This window comes from Schistocerca americana, chromosome 6, assembly GCF_021461395.2.
Source record: "Schistocerca americana isolate TAMUIC-IGC-003095 chromosome 6, iqSchAmer2.1, whole genome shotgun sequence".
NCBI lineage: Eukaryota > Metazoa > Arthropoda > Insecta > Orthoptera > Acrididae > Schistocerca > Schistocerca americana.
In genome coordinates, this window is record NC_060124.1 from 276,805,336 (window position 1) to 276,822,148 (window position 16,813).

The 16,813-nt window shown below is 37.9% G+C and overlaps 1 protein-coding gene and 1 long non-coding RNA gene across 2 annotated transcripts in view; one reads left to right on the forward strand and one right to left on the reverse strand.

The window, feature by feature from the left end:
* The window catches only part of LOC124619701, a 90,893-nt gene that overhangs the window by 50,820 nt on the left and 23,260 nt on the right, over nucleotides 1-16,813 (forward strand). The gene's annotated exons all lie outside the window — the stretch shown is intronic.
* Nucleotides 1-16,813, reverse strand: part of LOC124619700 — a 139,605-nt gene that overhangs the window by 28,087 nt on the left and 94,705 nt on the right. The window contains exons 3-4 of the mRNA XM_047146257.1: nucleotides 10,864-11,064; nucleotides 10,076-10,212 (exon numbers count right to left, since the gene is read on the reverse strand). Coding sequence (XP_047002213.1) covers nucleotides 10,076-10,212; nucleotides 10,864-11,064 — 338 coding nt within the window. The remainder of the gene's footprint in view (nucleotides 1-10,075; nucleotides 10,213-10,863; nucleotides 11,065-16,813) is intronic.

Here is a 16,813-nt window from a genome sequence, read left to right on the forward strand (position 1 = left end):
TCGTAAGCTAGCATTACAGTGGAACTTAACAGAATTTAAATGTGGAGTTGGTTGGTGGTACAGGTTTATGAAGTGTCATGGACTTAGCATGGGAACCAAAATCAAAGTATCTCACAAAAAGGCCACAAGAGTATGAAGAGAAAATATTATCTTTCCATCACTTTATTTTTGAACATTGAAAGAAAACCAGGTTGGAACTAAGAAAAATAGTAAATATGGATCAAAGTCTTCTGACATTTGATGTGCTAAGTAAAAGAACTGCTGCCATGAAAGGCACTAAAACTGTAAAGTGGACAAGAAAAAATGCACTACATTGTTGTCTTCCATGTTGAGCTGATAATACTAAGCTTAATCCAACGATCATTTTCAAATGTAAAGCAATGCCAAAATTCCGAAATACTGCGAGGTGGTGTTGTTCACGTACATGACAAGGCAAAATTTATGAGTAATGACATCTTAATAAGACAGTCCAATAACAAATCAAAAGCCATATGGGGTATTGTGAAGACTGAAACAGGAAAAAGATGCAAAGACCAGGATATAATTCTCAAAAACATAGAAAACGTCAATATTAAAAAACAAGATTTGACAAATTACATAAACAATTATTTCATAAATGCAACAACTTCATTAAGCTCAAAATTTACAAACCAAGAAAAACCTGAATTTACAAAAGCTGCTTGTAGCATGAGGATAGATCCAACAGATGTACATGATATGTTCAAAGTAATAAAAAGCTTGAAACCTAAAATGCCAGCAGGAGTAGATGAGGTGCCTGTTATTATATAAACAATGACAGCTGCACAAATCACAAGGCCCTTGGCATTCATAGCACTGTCCATTGCATTCAACTGCTCTTCCAGGTCCTTTGCTGTCTCTGACAGAATTACATTGTCATTGGCAACCCTCAACATTTTTATTTCTTCTCCATGGATTTTAATTCCTACTGCAAATTTTTGCTCAATATACACATTGAATAGCATCAAGGATAGGCTAGAACGCTGTCTCACTCCCTTCTCAATCACTGCTTCCCTTTTGTGCCTCTCGACTCCTATAACCGCCATTTGGTTTCTGCACAAATTGTAAATAGCCTTTCGCTCCACGTATTTTATCCCTGTCACCTTCAGAATTTGAAAGAGAGCATTCCAGTCAAAATTGTCAGAAGCTTTCTCTAAGTCTACAAATGGTATAAAAGTAGGTTTGCCTTTCCTTAACCATCTTCTATGTGAAGGTGTAGGGTCAGTATTGCCTCATGTGTTCCTACATTTCTTTTGTATCAAAACTGATCTTCCCCGAGGTCGGCTCTACCAGTTTGTTCATTCTTCTGTACAGAATTTGTGTTAGAATTTTACAACTATGACTTAGTAAACTGATAGTTTCGTAATTTTCACATCTATCAGTACCTGCTTTCTTTGGAATTGGAATTATTATATTATTGAAGTTCGAGGGTATTTCAGCTGTCTCATACATCTTGCTCACCAGATGGAAGAGTTTTGTCATGGCTGGCTCTCACAAGCCTATCAGTAGTTCTAATGGAATATTGTCTACTCCCACGGCCTTGTTTCGACTTGGGTTTTTCAGTGCTCTGTCAAACTCTTCACACAGTATCATACCTCCCATTTCATCTTAATCTATGTCCTCTTCCATCTCCATAATATTTCCCTCAAGTACATCACCCTTGTATAGACCCTCTATATGTTCGTTCCACCTTTCTGTTTTCCCTTCTTTGCTTAGTACTGGTTTCCCATCTGAGCTTTTGATATTCACACAAGTGGTTCCCTTTTCTCCAAAGGTCTCTTTAATTTTCCTGTAGGCAATATCTATCTTACCCACAATGATATATGCCTCTACATCCTTACATTAAAAAGAAACCATTAATATAAGAATATTGATATTTCAGTAATACTTTATGGGAAAACCCATATCAGGAATTTTATTTGGTTTTGTCATCCAAACCATTTCACAGGCACTGCTCAGATGGTAGATAATCGCCCATATAAATGATTCACAGCTAACAGTTCAAGTCTTAGTCTCACAAAGACCTACTCATTGTTTTAGCTACAGACAAGTGTGTTGGTAAGGATCTTGAAATTCTTACACTCACTTCCACTACATTTTACTTCTTAAGTTTTTTTCAGTTTTTATCTTTTCTCTGATATTAAAAAGCAATTTCAATTGAACTGTGATAAACACAGCCACAATAAAAACCACAAAAATAATCTTCCTGTAGATTTTGCCTTCTTTTCCTGGGTGTAGAAAGAATTTGTGTATTCTTGTGGTAAGGTATTTGATGAACTCGTATCCAACAAAACAATATGAGAATGATAGTTCCTACCAATTCAAAATAAAATTAAAGACACACTTCATTAGCCACTCTTACTACAAATTATCTGGATTCAAGAACTGAAAGTATGTTAGCCACATGGCAATTAGCAGTGTTTACTGTAATGCTGCATCACAAGTAGTAATGTACTGTAAATGATACTCAATATATACAGATGTAGGTAAATATTTCATTTGAAAGGTGCTAGTGTACTCAAGTAAATATTAAACCGACAGTGAAAGATAAGCACTCTGCCTGTCAAAAAAGTGAAGTACCCAGAAGGCAAGGAGGAAATGAAATGAAAGATCTTGGGTTGAGATAGTATGCTATGTTATTTCACTGATTACAAAACTGGGCCAAATTTACAAATAATCCAGCAGTGTGAGCCCACTTATCAGCATTGCATGCACTCTGGCTGGATATGCATACTGATTTGGAGGGAAAGGGTGTCAAAGCTGTTGTATTCCCTCTTTAGGCAAGCTGGGTCACTACTCTTATTACCGGTCCTTGATATTCTGGCACTGAGATGGAGTTGACATTCATGCTGGTCCCATATACGTTCTCTCTGTGACAGATCAGGAGGCCTTCTTAGCCATCAGAGAACCTCAACAGTTTGCAGACAAGTAAAGAGAAACATACCATGCATGGACGAGAATTGTCCTTTTGAGAAATGGCACTCCAATACTGTTGCATGCGGGGTAATGCACGATGTCATAGGATGTCCATGGCACACCATCAGAGTTCCTTCAATCCCTATCAGCTCTGACCTGAAATCATACCAGACAGCTCACACACCATGACACGAGAAGTAACACCACTGTGCCTCTCCAAAACATTTGAAAAACAGGACCTCTCCCCAGGTTACTGCCATACTGATGGTCATCTGACATAGTGCAGATTCATTGCTGAAGACTATGAAGCACTATTCATCAGCAGTCCATACTTCCCAATCATGGCACTAAACACTGCCAATTTTAGTGGTGTTAAAAACAGCCTACACATGAGATGTGCCGCTGGTCTCCAACCAATGGTGTGGGGTGACACAGAATGTTGCAGGTGTCCAGTACTTGCTCTCGGATGGGTTATGGTGAGCTTGGTGCACGTCACGGTAATCTTCCCTTGTGGTAGTCAGACATGGTTGAGCAGAACCTTGACAGTGAGTATACCTGCCTTATTCCCATGCAGTTCAGACCACTACCACCTCCAGATGCCCCACAAATCTGGATATTACATTATTTGACCAGTTGGCTAAATGGAGGCCCTCAAAGAGGCTACTTTCAAACTCTGCCAGTTACTGATAACATTGTCTCCCACAAGCACATTGGATCTCTGCGTCCTCCACAGTGATCACTCAGAATCTGATTCTGTTGACACAACTTATATATCCTACCTGGCTGGTCACAACACTGCACACAAAAATCACTAATGCACTGCGGTAGCCATTCTACTTATTACAGAGAATTGCAATTCCAATCATTTACATACTTTCTGAGTGTGTGCCTGTATGTGTATGTGTATGTGTGTGTGTGTGTGTGTGTGTGTGTGTGTGTGTGTGTGTGTGTGTTCAAAGTTGCGTTGACATCAGACCATGTCTTCTGGGTGCTTCACTTTTTTTATCAGGCAGTGTATTATACTTAGGAGGCAGCACCTTTTTTATAGCAGCACCTTTCTTTCTGATTTAACTACATTTAGTTAGCTTTAGGCAATATAGTGACACAATTCTTTCTTTCAAAGCCTACTTACAAGTTTCAAGAACCAGCTTTAAATTTAAACTCAAGGAATATACTACAACTCCCTACATATCATTCACATAGGGATCATGAGGAGGAGATTAGACTACTTACAGCATGTGTGGATTTAAACAATCATTCTACCCATGCTCCATACTTGTATGGAAGGGGAAAATACCCTAATAATTGCTACAGTGGGATGTACCCCTGCCATACATTTCACAGTGATTTCCAGAGAATAGAAGTAGATGTATACCTTGACTATTTCCACATACCTATGGGTTCTCTCTCTTGACAGATTCTACAGAATGGTTTCCACAAAGGCAAATCTACAGCAGCAACAGCATTAGATCTGGTTACTGGGATAAAGTATAGTTTTGAGAATGAAGGATCTGTAATACTGACACTTTGTGACATTAGTAAGGTGCTTTGCTGCATTCCTCATAAGGCACTCCTAAACAATATCAGTAATTATGGAGTTGCAGGTGCTGTCCTGGCAACCCTCAAATCCTATTTGCGAAATAGAAGGCATATTGTATCAGTCCAAGGAGCACTATCATGTGAACAGAAGTTGGAATACGGTGTGCCACAGGGATGGGTAATGGGCTCCCTCCTATTCCTAAAATTTGAAAGTAATTTGAGCACTCATGGACCAGTACTTGCAGTTCTCAGATGACACAACTCTGTACTTGAAAGATGTTGATGTCAGCAAGGCTCAAGAAGTAGTAGAGCCTTTGTTTGGTGCTACAAAAGAATGGTGTGTTATAAACAAAATGAAAATAAACGAAGAAAAAATGCAAAAATTGTTTTTTAGCCTCAGTGGCAAAAGATACCAAAAAAGTGGAGGAACTGTGAAGGTTCTGGAATTCATGATGGACAGTAAACTCACTTGTCAAGAACACACTGCACATGTATGTGACAAACTGTCATGAGTCATATACCTCCTGAGGAAACAAGCGTGTGTCAATTGATCAGTATCTGCTCACAGTATATTATTCACTGTTCCACAGCCATGTCAGCTATGGCCTGTTACTATGAGGTCACTCTACAGGCTGCAAGAAAATTTTACTACTACTACTACTACACAAAAAAAGGCAATAAGGATCATCACATCAAGCAGGAAAGTGGACCACTGCAAACCCATCATCATACCTCTAGGAGTGATGACAATTTTCAGTCAATATGTCTCCACCTTTCTCATGTATGTGAAAGAAAATCATGAAACATTCACCAACAGGGGTGACATCCACAGTTATACCATGCTCAGTAAGGGAGATATAGACATCCCATGCTGTCAACTATATGACTCAGGACAGTTTTCCAACAGTAGCTATTAAAATATTCAGTCATCTAAATACTAAAATGGTTAAGAATTTTCAACTGTCAGCAGATATTTTAACTCCACCCAATTTTAACTCAGACAATGTGAAATGTCAGCTATCTTTATTGCATCAAAATATTCGAGGACTGAGAAATAAAATTAATGAATTAACTATATGCATAGATGAATTAGAGTCTTCAAACCCAGCTGACATAATCTGCCTCTCTGAACATCATGTGACCACTGGTATAGAACTTTTAAGTGTTACAGGGTTTAGGTTAGCATCTCACTTTTGTAGATCAGAAATGGAGAAAGGAGGAGTTGCCACATTCATCAGGAACTGTCATAAATTTAAGAACATAGACATTCATAAATTTTGCCTAGAACAGCATATGGAAGCATGTGCAACAGAATTAGATTTTCACAAAAAATCTTTCATAATATTAAGTGTATATCGAGCACCTGCAGGTAACTTTAATCTGTTTGTAAACCACCTTGAAGCTGTACTGGCCCATTTAATAACCAAAAACAAAGAAATAGTGGTTGCTGGTGATTTCAATGTAGATTTCCTTAAAGACTCTCCGAATAAGAACTTATTTGAGTTAGTAACACTATCATTCAACTTAATTCCCACAGTAAAGTTCCCCACTAGGATAGCCACTTGCTCACAAACAGCCATTGATAATATCTTTATAGAAAAGTCCAATGAACAAAATTATATTACAAAACCAATAGCCAATGGCCTCTCAGACCATGACATGCAGTTCCTTCTGTTAAATGTTAATACTGAACAGGATATAAAATCTGTTAAATCTGAGCTCAAGAGGGTAATCAGTAAGACAAAAATTGATTATTTTAGGACACTCCTCAGAGACATTCACTGGACTGATGTTTACAGTGCTCATGGCATGAATGAAAAATATAACATTTTTGCTAATAAAGTGCTTACCTTATTTGAACACTGCTTTCCCCCAAAACTTACCAAGGTTAGAGGAAAATCTACAAAGAAGCCATGGATTACTCGAGGAATAAGGGTATCTTGTAAAACAAAAAGAAAACTGTATCTGTCAATCCGAAACATTTCCAATGTTGATGCTATAGCACATTATAAGAAATACTGCAAAATATTAAAGACTGTAATATGGATGTCAAAGCAAATATATTACAAGGAAAAGATAGTCATATCAGATAACAAAATAAAGACAATATGGGATATAGTGAAGGAGGAGACCGGTAGGACCAGACATGAAGAGGAACAAATAGCATTAAGAGTAAATGATACATTGGTGACAGATGTGTATAGTGTTGCAGAACTTTTTAACAAACATTTTATAACTGTTACTGAAAAGATGGGGTTGTCAGGTTCGGTAGATGCTGCTATGGATTACCTTAGACCAGACATTTCAAGTAATTTCCATAATATGAATTTGACCCTCACTACCCCAACAGAAATAATGTCCATCATAAAATCTTTAAAATCAAAAACATCTAGTGGGTATGATGAAATATCAACAAAGTTAATTAAAGAATGTGATTCTGAGCTAAGTAACATATTAAGCTATCTGTGTAACCAGTCGTTTATCAGTGGAATATTTCCTGAATGGCTGAAATATGCTGAAGTTAAGCCACTGTTTAAGAAGGGAGATAAAGAAATAGCATCAAATTTCCGTCCAATTTCACTGTTACCAGCATTCTCAAAAATTTTCGAAAAAGTAATGTACCGTCGTCTTTATAACCATCTTATCTCAAATAACATACTGTCAAAGTCACAGTTTGGATTTCTAAAAGGTTCTGATATTGAGAAGGCTATCTTCACTTACAGTGAAAATGTGCTTCATTCATTAGACAAAAAATTGCAGGCAACTGGTATATTTTGTGATCTATCAAAGGCATTTGACTGTGTAAATCACAATATCCTTTTAAGTAAACTAGAATATTATAGTGTAACAGGAAATGCTGCAAAATGGTTCAAATCTTATATCTCTGGCAGGAAACAAAGGGTGTTATTAGGAAAGAGCTTGATACATGTCTATCAGGCATCATCCAACTGGGAACTAATTACATGTGGGGTCCCACAAGGTTCCATTTTGGGGCCCTTACTTTTTCTTGTGTATATCAATGACCTTTCATCAGTAACATTACCAGATGCCAAGTTTGTTTTGTTTGCCGATGATACAAACATTGCAATAAATAGCAAATCAAGTGTAGTCTTAGAAAGATCAGCCAATAAAATATTTGTGGACATTAATCACTGGTTCCTAGCCAATTCTTTGTCACTAAACTTTGAAAAAACACACTACATGCAGTTCAGAACTTGTAAGGGGTGTCCCAAGAGTATATGTCTAACATATGATGACAAGAAGATAGAAGAAGTGGACAGTGTTAAATTCTTGGGATTACAGCTTGATAATAAATTCAATTGGGAGGAGCACACCACAGAACTGCTGAAGCGTCTTAACAAATCTCTGTTTGCAATGCGAATTTTGTCAGACGTAGGGGATATAAAAATGAAAAAGCTGGCATACTATGCTTACTTTCATTCCATAATGTCATATGGGATTATTTTTTGGGGTAATTCATCAAGCCAAGCTAAAGTTTTCCGGGCACAAAAACGTGCAGTAAGAATTATATGTGGTGTGAACTCAAGAACATCCTGCAGAAGCCTGTTTAGGGAACTAGGGATACTAACTACAGCTTCCCAGTATATTTATTCCTTAATGAAATTTGTCATTAAAAATATATCACTTTTTCAAACCAACAGCTCAATTCATGGAATCAATACTAGAAATAAGAATAATCTTCACAAGAATTTAAAGTCACTTAGTCTTGTACAAAAAGGTGTGCATTATTCAGGAACACACATTTTCAATAACTTGCCAGCAGTCATAAAAAGCTTAACAACCAATGAAATTCAGTTTAAGAGAAGCCTAAAGGATTTATTGGTGGCCAACTCCTTCTACTCCATTGATGAATTTCTTAGTAAAACCAACTGATTTGTATATAAGTACAACATAACTTCTGCACAATTTCAGTGCAGTAATGTGTTCACTGAAAATTTGTGTGTGTGTGTGTGTGTGTGTGTGTGTGTGTGTGTGTGTGTGTGTGTGTAAGTATAATCGAACTTCTGCACCATTTCAGTGCAGTAATGTGTTCATTGTAAATAAGTATTACAGTAGTTGTATTACATGTTTATTACCTTATAAATAAATAAAAAACGTTTTTTATTTTAAATTCAGTGCATTAGTATTTGTAAAATGACTCTTAGTGTTCATTAAAAATGACGATCATTCCACTTGGGACCTGTGGAATGGTACATTAGCTTATTTGTTTTAGTTGTAAATATTTGTCATGTATTGTTGTTTTTCTGACATGTTCCACATCCAGGAGGACCTCCTCACTACGGATCAATTGGAATGAAAGTAAATCTAATCTAATCTAATCTAATCTAATCTAATCTGTCCTTGGACTTGGTGAAATTTCAGGGAAAGATGTCACAAAACCTATGCCAAAAACCACCATACAGTTTAAATGAGTTCTTTCACAGTGAAACAGTAAATTGAACTCCCTAAATAATGAACTGCCACATGAAGTGAAGTGAATAAGTACTTGTTAAAAATTTCTCACTGTTTACGTCTTTTAAGTGTTACACTACACTTATTAAAATTTGTCTTGTATTATTATTATGCTTCTGTTAAATTGTTCTTGTATTATAAATCTTGTATGATCTTAACCTTGTAACACTGATGCTGTCTGGCAAATGATGTAGCTATTATAATAACTGGTAATAGTAAAATGGTAAAGACTGAATAAACTGCCTTGATTTTAGGTATTCTAGAATATGTAAAATTTATCTTAAAAGTATACTAGGAAGTCTTGGGTGGAATATAGACAATGAAAGGAATAAAGGTAACAATTCACCATATAGTTGGGATATTAAATGGCTGACAGCAAATAAACAACAGTGAAGACATTGATTGCTCAGGTTGTGGACAATGGCTCTAGTTGGAGATAATGAAACACACATATACAAAAAGCTACAATGTCCCAGCTGGAGGTAAAATCATGAAAAAAATTTATGATGTCTAAAACTTCATAGAAATAAACTAATGTACTAATTTTGTTCCTTTTTCCCTGTGGAAGAGGCAGACATGCTTGCTTTCAAATACATTCAGTAGAAGTTTTTGGAACATTATGTTCCCTACATCAAACTAAATTTCATCTAATATAATTTTTACAGTCTAGCTAACAAAGGAGCTTTTGTTAATGCTGTAAGTCTTCTTAGCTATAAAGCACTGTACATCTAAGAACTCCAGAATGAATTTTCACCTTGCAGCAGTGTGTGCACTAATTTGAAACCTCGTGGCAGGTTAAAAGTGTATGCTGGACCAGAACTCGAGCATGCAACTTGTCTGCAAAAGGTGAAGATCCAGGTTTGAGTCAAACAGAACAGCACACAGTTTTAATCTGCCAGGAAGTTTCATCCAGCAACTGCTAGCACTTCATCTGATTGTACTAGAGTTATACTGATGTCCGTGTTTGCAATTTAGTAAAACAAGTGCTAAATAAACAGTTGTATGTCATTCATTCTAAAGTGAAACAAAACAGTGCAACTCATCTTATTGGTTATAATGAATAAGTGGCTCCATTCTTCATAATTTTATAATAGTTATTGCACTTCATAGTTTCATTGAGGAACCTAACCTGTACTAGTTTCACAAGAAACACAGCAAATATCAGAAAAGAAATTGACATTAATGTTCCTTCCATAGATGGAAATGCCATTCCTTTCTCAAAGCGTGCTTGTCTTTTCACGCTCCACTGCTGGCCCAGCATGTTTTCTGTAACACACAAAAATGGCTGAATACAGTACAGCATAATGAACTGCCTTCATCTTGTGCATAAAAGTTTTTCTGTCTATAAGACTGTTATGGCATTTGAGCTTATTTGAATAAAAATATGTTGATGTCTGTGAGGAACAAAACAAGTCATATTTAGAGTTTAACTGCTTTAGTTAAATATATCAGTTTTCTACACTTTAATGTGTTTTTCTGATGGCATAATATATCCAGTCATACTCGTTAGTCTTCTGGTGCAATTATGAATCTTAATCTGCTGGTTAATTATCACAGTGGTCATATTCAAGTCGTTTCTCCTGGCTTTCTTACACTTTGTTTTTGTGATTATATGTCAAAAACATGTATTTCACCCAAATATTAGCCAAACATGAGATGAATACAGAAGTTCATTTTACCCTTATATTTATGCCAAATCATTACTATTCTCAAACTGCAAAGGCTTTTTGATAGTATTTTTTGTATTTATGTATTCAAGTGATTATGTAGAATTCTACAGAGGTTACAGGTCACTTTCATCATTAATGTTTTTTTCTGTTTTATTCTTAGAAATATTACCTTTATACCCTGAAAGCGTACATTATTTTACAATGAAATCTAAAGGAAGTCAGTTGCAGAATAAGAAACACCACTTACCTATGTGACTGAGCATTGTATTCTGAAGTCCTTGCAGAAATACTATCTTCTTTTTTGCCTGCTGTGATACACCCAATAATAATGACCTTTGCACTGACTGAAAAACTTCAGTAGGTATATTCCAAATGTCAGAGCTATTTTTGGAATGTTCTTTTTCCTCATAGAAGGCTTTTACATTGTTAAGTTTCATTCCTTTGAAAGCTGTAACACAAGTATTGTAAAACAGTAAACCATTTTAGAATAAAAATTCTTAACTCAAAACTTTAAATTATAGTAAAACCACATGCAGATTCAATTATTTTTAAATACATTGCATAAACACTTAATTATAATCTCAGACTTAATACCATGTTTGCTCTTCTTTGTTGCTTTTTACAGTAGCAGTTCAATATTGCCAAGTTGTAACAATATTCTTCTGTGCTTGAAAATGAACACCACGAATCATGCAATGAAGATATGGGTAAAGAGAGTTATATAAACTTTTTGCACATATTGCTTTGCACAACATGTACTTTATACCAAATCAGATGTGTCTCCAACTTCCATGCTCCTCAATATACACACATCAAAAAGAGTTTTGTATCACCTCGGTTTCGAGAGTTCCAGAACCTGAACAGAAAATTGGAATAGAGATCAACATGCACATCATTTCCGCCCTTTTTATTGCTCATGGAAACCACACATTGCATATTGTACCACCATACGAGACCTTCAGAGGTGGTGGTCCAGGCTGCTGTACACACTAGTACCTCTAATACCCAGTAGCACATCCTCTTACATTGATGCATGCCTGTATTCATCGTGGCATACTATCTGCAAGTTCTTCAAGGCACTGTTGGTCCAGATAGTCCCACTCCTCAACCACGATTCAGCATAGATCCCTCAGAGTGGTTAGTGGATCCCATCGTCCATAAACAGCCCTTTTCAGTCTATCCCAGCCATGTCCGATAGGGTTCAGGTCTGGAGAACATGCAGACCACTAGTTGAGCAATGTTGTTATCCTGAAGAAAGTCATTCATAAGATGTGCATGATGGGGGCATGAATTGTTGTCCATGAAGAAGAATGCCTTGCCAATATGCTGCTGATATGGTTGCACTATTGATCGGTGGATGGCATTCACGTATTGTACAGCCGTTACAGCACCTTCCATGACCACCAGTGGCATATATTGGCCCCACATAATGCCACCCCAAAACACCAGGGAACCTCCACCTTGCTACACTCACATGACAGTGTGCCTAAGGCATTCAGCCTGACCAGCTTGCCTCCAAACACGTCTCCAGCAATTGTCTGGTTGAAGGCATATGCGACACTCATTGGTGAAGAGAACATGATACCAATCCTGAGCAGTCCATTCAGCATATTGTTGGGCCCATCTGTACCATGCTGCATGGTGTCATGGTTGCAAAGATGGATCTCGCCATGGACGTCAGGAGTGAAGTTGCGCATCATGCAGCCTATCGCGCACAGTTTGAGTCATAACATGATGTCCTGTGGCTACACGAAAAGCATTATTCAACATAGTGGCATTGCTGTCAGGGTTCTCTAAGCCATAATCCACAGGTAGCGGTCATCCACTGCAGTAGTAGCCCTAGGGCGGCCTGAACAAGACATGTTGTCAACAGTTCCTGTCTCTCTGTATCTCCTCCATGTCCGAACAACATTGCTTTGGTTCACTCCAAGACACCGGGACACTTCCCTTGTTGAGAGCCCTTCCTGGCACAAAGTAACAATGTGGACATGATTGAACCATGCTATTGACAGTCTAGGCATGGTTGAACTACGGACAACTTGAGCTGTGTACCTCCTTCTGTACCTCCTTCTGTACCTCCTTCCTGGTGGAATGACTGGAACTGATCGGCTGTCGGACCCTCCTCGATCTAATAGGTGCTGCTCATGCATGGTTGTTTACATCATTGGGCAGCTTTAGTGACATCTCTAAACAGTCAAAGGGACTGTGTCTGTGATACAGTATCCACTGTCAACATCTGTCTTCAGGGGTTCTGGGAACTGGGGTAATACAAAACTTTTTTGATGTGTGTAGAAACTTGGTGCACTTGCTGAAAACAAAACATTAATGTTCCTCTCTTTAATCAGAGCAGCAGCAATGACTTAACAGATGCAGTGCATTACGGCACATCAGAACTGTGTGTTATCTCCCAGAATACATTATCCATTGAGGTACCAGATGAATCTTGTTTCTATGTGTGACCACAGCCTTGATGTATTTACTGAAATAAAACATTGTCTGTTTAGGCAAGTAAAATTTTCTGTTATTTGGTGGTAGTGGCCATTTTGACTGTGAAGTCATTATCAAGCACATAGACAGTATCTCTAGACAACATGCTGTAGGAGATGTGGCATGTAAATTGATCAGTATGTCTGCATGTGGAACCACTCGTCAACATTGGCCTGATTTGTTGCAAATACCAACAGGAAGACTGTAAAACATGTGGAAGAATCACATACAACACAAGTACTGTACCTTGTTCTTCCCCATTTCAAAGTCTTTCTGTTCATATTCCATACAGATCATCTCCCAACCGAATTTTTTTTTTAAGGTGGCCAAACTGTCACTGAGGTCAACCATTTTAAGTTCTTGGTACTGACATTAGATGGATGGCTTTCTCAGAAGTATCATGTTAAAGATCTTGTGCAGGAACTGAATGCTGCTGTCATTACTGTAACAGTGAGCTGCACTGTCTCTAACACTGAAATGTAAAGGTTTGTTTAGTTTTCTTACTTGCACTCCATTAATATTGTTATTGCAGGGCAACTCTGTGCACTCGCCAAGATTATTCTTTGTGCAGAAAAGTACAATCAGACTGTTCTGCATATCAGGCCAAGAACTTTATGTAGGCCATTGTTCAGATGTCTCAGAATTCAAACTCTTCCATCTGTACATATATATCCTATCATGGAATTTCCTTTTGACAATAAAAACTCATTCAGAAGAAACTCCAACATTCATTCAGTGAACAACAGATGGACAAATGATATGCACCTGAACAACACTTGTGTAAGAATTGTGCAGAAATGTGTGCATTATTCAACTGGTTTCATTTGCAGTAGTATTCCAGCAGAATGGAAAAAATTGAGTGATAAATCTCAAGCATTCAAATTCAGGTTGAAAGGTTGCCTTGTGCCATGATCTGTACAGAAGTTCCTCGCATTACATGAGAACTTTTCTCTATCATGTGTTAATTAGTCGTATACTTTCAGTATTGTTTGCACATTTTATGGATTCTTTAATCCTGTTGTTATATAGTTTCTAATCCATATTCTGTAAACCATGTACTGATTCGTGCCATGACCAAGTAGTTTTGACTCGCATGGTCCTGCAGAAGCTGACAAATAAGCAAACATGGAAGTCACACCTCTGAGATGGAAATTGGTCTTAATGCATTTCTGAGAGTTTTGCCATCAGTGGATGAAAAAGTGTCAATGGCAGAGACTGTGGACATCACAGATTTTGCAGCTCTTCCTAAGGGTCGGTAACTGTGTCACATAACTGACCAGCTGTGCAAGTTGGTCACCTGGGAAGCTATGAATATGGTAATATAACTGGCTGCAGAGCAGGTGGAAATTTGTTTTTTATTCAGGCAGCTATCTCAAGTAGATAGTCACCTACTACACTACAGCACTGTCTTCTCACCATCACTATCTACTACCACTGTCCTCTCCTTATGACATCACTCTTTTTGGTTGATTTCTGCTGAATTTGTTGTCTTGCCCTATTGTCCACATCTACATCTACATGGATAGTCTGCAAATCACATTTAAGTGGCTGGCAGAGGGTTCATCAAACCACCTTCACAATTCTCTATTATTCCAATCTCATATAGCGCGTGTAAAAAACAAACACGTATATCTTTCGGTGTGAGCTGTGATTTTCCTTATTTTATCATGGTGATCATTTGTCCCTATGTAGTTTGGCATATTTTCACATTCAGAGGATAAAGTTGGTGATTGGAATTTTGTGAGAAGATTCTGCCGCAACGAAAAGCGCCTTTGTTTTAATTATGTCCTCCCCAAATCCTGTATCATTCTATTGACACTCTCTCCCCTATTTAGTGAAAATACAAAACATGCTGCCCTTCTTTGAACTTTTTTGATGTACTCCATTAATCCTATCTGGTAAAGATCCCACACTGCACAGCAGTATTCTAAAAGAGGATGGACAAGCGTAGTGTAGGCAGTCTCCTTAGTAGATCTGTTACATTTTCTAAGTGTCCCGCCAATAAAACAGTCTTTGGTTAGCCTTCCCCACAATATTTTCTATGTGTTCCCTCCAATTTAAGTTGTATGTAATTGTAATTCCTAGATATTTAGTTGAATTTGTGGCCCTTAGATTTGACTGATTTTCATGTAACCGAAGTTTAATGGATTCCTTTTAGCACTCATAAGATGACCTCACACTTTTCACTATTTAGGCTTAATTGCTAATTTTTGCACCATACAGACATCTTTTCTATATCATTTTGCAACTTCTGAGCTTCTGATTACTTTCCTAGTCGATAAATGACAGCGTCATCTGCAAACAACCTAAGCGGCTGCTTATATTGTCTCCCAAATAGTTCATATAGATAAGAAACACCAAAGGGCCTGTAACACTATCTTGTAGAATGCCATAAATCACTTCTGTCTTACTCAAAGACTTTCCATCAATTACTACAAACTGTGACCTCTCTGACAGGAAATCATTAGTCCAGTTACATAAGTGAGACGATATTCCGTAAACACGCAGTTTCACTACAAGCCGCTTATTTGGTACAGTGTAAAAAGCCTTCCAGAAGTCCAGAAATATGGAATCAATTTGAAACACCTTGTCAATAGTGCTCAACACTTCATGTGAGTAATGAGCTAGTTGTTTTTCACAAGCATGACGTTTTCTAAATCTGTGCTGACTGTGTGTCAATAGACCATTTTCTTCGAGTTAATTCATAAAGTTCAAACACAATATATGTTCCAAAATCCTGCTGCATATCGATGTTAATGATATGGACCTGTAATTTAGTGGATTACTCCTTCTAACTTTCTTGAATATTGTATATCTAAAAACAAAGATGATGTAACTTACCAAACGAAGACGCTGGCATGTTGATAGACACACAAACATACACACAAAATTCAAGCTTTCGCAACCAATGGTTGCTTCATCAGGAAAGAGGGAAGGAGAGGGAAAGATGAAAGGATGTGAGTTTTAAGGGAGAGGGTAAGGAGTCATTCCAATCCCGGGAGCGGAAAGACTTACCTTAGGTGGAAAAAAGGACAAGTATACACTCACACACACACACACACATATCCATCTGCACATACACAGACACAAGCAGACATTTGTTAGGCAAATGATGTCAGACGAGGCGGAAGTACAGAGGCAAAGATGTTGTAGAATGACAGGTGAGGTATGAGAGGCGGCAACTTGAAATTAGCGGAGGTTGAGGCTTGGTCGATAACGGGAAGAGAGGCCTGGTGGATAACGGGAAGAGAGGATATACTGAAGGGCAAGTTCCCACCTCCAGAGTTCTGACAGGTTGGTGTTAGTCAGAAGTATCCAGATAACCCTGACGGTGTAACACTGTGCCAAGATGTGCTGGCCATGCACCAAGGCATGTTTAGCCACAGGGTGATCCTCATTACCAACAAACACTGTCTGCCTGTGTCCATTCATGTGAATGGACAGTTTGTTGCTGGTCATTCCCACATAGAAAGCTTCACAGTGTAGGCAGGTCAGCTGGTAAATCATGTGGGTGCTTTCACACGTGGCTCTGCCTTTGATCATGTACACTTTTCAGGTTACAGGACTGGAGCGGGTGGTGGTGGGAGGGTGCATGGGACAGGTTTTACACCAGGGGCAGTTACAAGGGTAGGAGCCAGAGGGTAGGGAAGGTGGTTTGGGAATTTCATAGGGATGAACCAAGAGGTTACGAAGGTTAGGTGGATGGCGGA